General features: G+C 49.6%; 1 protein-coding gene across 1 annotated transcript; it reads left to right on the top strand.

The window, feature by feature from the left end:
• Window positions 1–4: 4 nt before the first annotated feature.
• H257_06738 (hypothetical protein) lies at window positions 5–168 on the top strand (the record flags this gene model as incomplete). The annotated part of the gene is made up of 2 exons (XM_009832089.1): window positions 5–19; window positions 76–168. The coding sequence occupies 2 exons, from the start codon at window positions 5–7 to the stop codon at window positions 166–168; spliced, it is 108 nt and encodes a 35-aa protein (XP_009830391.1).
• Between the last annotated feature and the right edge of the window lie 1,292 nt (window positions 169–1,460).

The following is a 1,460-nucleotide window of genomic DNA, read 5'->3' on the forward strand; positions in this document are numbered from 1 at the left end:
ATGGATGGCCGCAGCTACCGTGCACCCATAGAAAACAACTATGTTGTACCGAGTAACACGTGGTTGCTTGTAAAGTCCACACCCTCGCTCAATGCATGGTTCTCGCGTCACCTGCGATGTTCTCGCTTCACCTACCTTCGCATTGTCGAACATGTTCAAACGGCGTGACTTCGGATTCACCCTGCGCTCCACCAACTCAACCAGTTTGGAATGATGATCGTGTGGCGTGCACACTCCACTATCTGACGCACTCTGACGGCTACGAGTCAACTGCAGCCTTGTTTGGTATCTCAAAGATGCGAGCTTACGAGTACTGTAATCAAGTGTACGGCGTCGTGCAACTCTTTTTCATATTGGAGACCATTGCATTACCTACGTCGGGCGATCAATGGGAACTGAACAGGCAAGGGTTCGAACGGCATGGGTTTCCGAATGCGTACGGTGCAGTCGACGGCAGTTTGATTTCAGTCAAATGATTCGAAGACTTTACTGGATGGTATTGCCGCAAGGGTTTTACAGCATTCAACATGCAGGCTGTCGTGGATCATCGAATGAAGTTCATTTCGTACTCATTGCGCTCGGGGAGTGAAAATGACAAAGCCCTTTTTAATCACTCGGCGTTTGGACAATCATGCCACCGGCGAGTCCCCGCGGGTGGTTGCTTCCTAGGTGATGCTGGTTACAAGCTCTATTCACACCTCATGACTCCTTACACGATTTACGCCGATATTCCCCAAGAAGAAGCTCACTATAACACTATACACAGTCACAGTCGCATGGTCGTGGAGCGGGCATTTGGACTCTGGAAGAACAAATTTCATATGTTCCAAACCACTACTTTAGTAGCCAATCAGTATCAATTCCTACTTCGCTTTCAAATGGACGAGGGGACCGTCTTGTGTGCCGCAGTACTCACCTCCGTGACAGCAGTTCTTACCTCCATGGATGGCCGCAGCTACCGTGCACCCATAGAAAACAACTATGTTGTACCGAGTAACACGTGGTTGCTTGTAAAGTCCACACCCTCGCTCAATGCATGGTTCTCGCGTCACCTGCGATGTTCTCGCTTCACCTACCTTCGCATTGTCGAACATGTTCAAACGGCGTGACTTCGGATTCACCCTGCGCTCCACCAACTCAACCAGTTTGGAATGATGATCGTGTGGCGTGCACACTCCACTATCTGACGCACTCTGACGGCTACGAGTCAACTGCAGCCTTGTTTGGTATCTCAAAGATGCGAGCTTACGAGTACTGTAATCAAGTGTACGGCGTCGTGCAACTCTTTTTCATATTGGAGACCATTGCATTACCTACGTCGGGCGATCAATGGGAACTGAACAGGCAAGGGTTCGAACGGCATGGGTTTCCGAATGCGTACGGTGCAGTCGACGGCAGTTTGATTTCAGTCAAATGATTCGAAGACTTTACTGGATGGTATTGCCGCAAGGGTTTTACAG

This window comes from Aphanomyces astaci, assembly GCF_000520075.1.
Source record: "Aphanomyces astaci strain APO3 unplaced genomic scaffold supercont1.13, whole genome shotgun sequence".
In the NCBI taxonomy this organism is placed as follows: domain Eukaryota; phylum Oomycota; class Saprolegniomycetes; order Saprolegniales; family Verrucalvaceae; genus Aphanomyces; species Aphanomyces astaci.